At 35.9% G+C, this 1,850-nt stretch overlaps 1 protein-coding gene across 1 annotated transcript; it reads right to left on the minus strand.

Annotated features, from left to right (window-relative positions):
- Positions 1 to 313: 313 nt before the first annotated feature.
- On the minus strand, positions 314 to 1,605 carry LOC113757841 (4-coumarate--CoA ligase-like 6; the record flags this gene model as incomplete). The annotated part of the gene is made up of 4 exons (XM_027300939.1): positions 314 to 655; positions 773 to 875; positions 1,132 to 1,271; positions 1,460 to 1,605. Coding segments are annotated over 4 exons (503 nt in total), but the record flags the coding sequence as incomplete, so codon positions are not given.
- Positions 1,606 to 1,850: the final 245 nt, after the last annotated feature.

The raw sequence follows: 1,850 nt of genomic DNA on the forward strand, positions 1-1,850 counted from the left end.
AAAGTTGCTACAGCCCATTGTAAGAGCCCATCATATTCATCCCTTTAGGACCCAAAAGCACATTGAGGTTAAGGAGCTGCCCAATTTGTCTAGATATTGGATAGTAGATTATTTGGAATAATTTTTTGAAAAAAAAAATATTATAACACTTTTTTGATATGATGTATATAAGATAAAAAGATAATTAAAAAAATGTGTTGACGATACAAACAAATAAAATAATCACCATTGAAATCTTTTTTCACTAACTGTCATTGAAATCTTGTCATAATTACAGATACCTTAACCCCTGAGCTTAAGATTACAGGTACCATCACATATAAGATGGAGTGGGGGAAGAGTGTAATCTTCTAAGAAGATCCACTATGAGGGAAAAACTATTAACATGAAATGACCGCCAAAATCCAATGAATGGAGCTACAAATTTCTTGAACTAACTATTGACTTTTATGACATTCCAAGGAGTATGTCCCTGTGAAAAGTCCATTGAAATTTCATTCTTGAAGGTTACAGCCTAGCTATTGACACTTTGGAAAAAGGACTAAACTCTGGAAAGTAACAAGGGTCTTAAGGTCCTCCTAAGAATCTTTCCAGCTGCAGATCTTGGTACTGAAGCTATGAAATTCACCTTTCTGATCTTCTTGTATGGTGTAACCTGCCAAAAATGAAGTCAGATCGATGATCGATAGATGCTTGCACAACATCTACTAACCAACCATCTAGATAGAAACTCTTTTGCTCTTCTGAAGCATTCTTGAAGAAAATTCATTACCTGCTTTGCAACGAATTCTATCACAGCTGCTTCAGAAAGTGTACTTCCTTCCTTCCTGACTACAAATGCCACTGGAATCTCTCCAGCTTCTTCATCCCTTGCCCTACATGATTGAAACGAAAAAAAAAAAAATTTTCAAAACAAGGATTTCTTTGGAGAAGAACATAAACCAATGAGGAATCAGGACTACTAAGATCAGCAAACTTGAGGCTATTTGTAATTAGAGCTACTGAACTTACTGGCAATTTTCTTGAACATGAACATCATAATAAACACAATTCAACAATTTAAAGAAGATCACTGGTGGGCATGCAGTTTGATAGGAGAAGTTCAAGGAATTGGCGGTCAAACAAACTCACCCTGTGACAGCAGCATCAACAATTTCTGGATGAGACATCAACACAGACTCAAGGTCAGCTGGCGCAATCTGCAAAACATGAGAAGCCACACAACCGTACACACAAGTACTGAAGAAAAGGCAAAAGTACAAATTTTGCAACTACATGTGGATTTGAAACAATTTCTCAACAGACTCTATAGACATGGGAGAAAAACTAAAGCCGATTATAGTGCAAGATACTGTTCAAAATTTACAAATATCGAGCAATGCACAGATATCTCTCGGCGAGGAACCTGTAATCTTTCATCAAAACTGAAAAAAGGATGAGAATCAATATACAAGCATACCTGGAAGCCTTTATATTTGATAACTTCTTTCAATCTATCTACAACATACAAGTATCCATCTTCATCAAAATAAACAATGTCTCCTGTATGCAGCCATCCATCTTTCTCAATTGTAGACTTAGTCGCTTCATCATTGTTCAAGTACCCTACATGTCAAGTGCAATTATTTAATATTGTCAGTCACTAAGGCAGCAAAAAAAGCCATGATATAGGCTGCTTTGAGGTATTTCCATTGACTAGAATAGTAGCAGTATTAGTCCTTTATCATGACATAACAGCACAATAGACGCTATGCTGTATACAAGCTGTGTGCAACGACAAAAAATAATGGCATAACCAATAAAGCAAGCTAAGAAAGCATGGACATGATGAGGTTTAAACAAGTCATTAA

The sequence above is a fragment of the Coffea eugenioides genome, unplaced genomic scaffold (assembly GCF_003713205.1).
Source record: "Coffea eugenioides isolate CCC68of unplaced genomic scaffold, Ceug_1.0 ScVebR1_3353;HRSCAF=4554, whole genome shotgun sequence".
Classification (NCBI taxonomy): domain Eukaryota; kingdom Viridiplantae; phylum Streptophyta; class Magnoliopsida; order Gentianales; family Rubiaceae; genus Coffea; species Coffea eugenioides.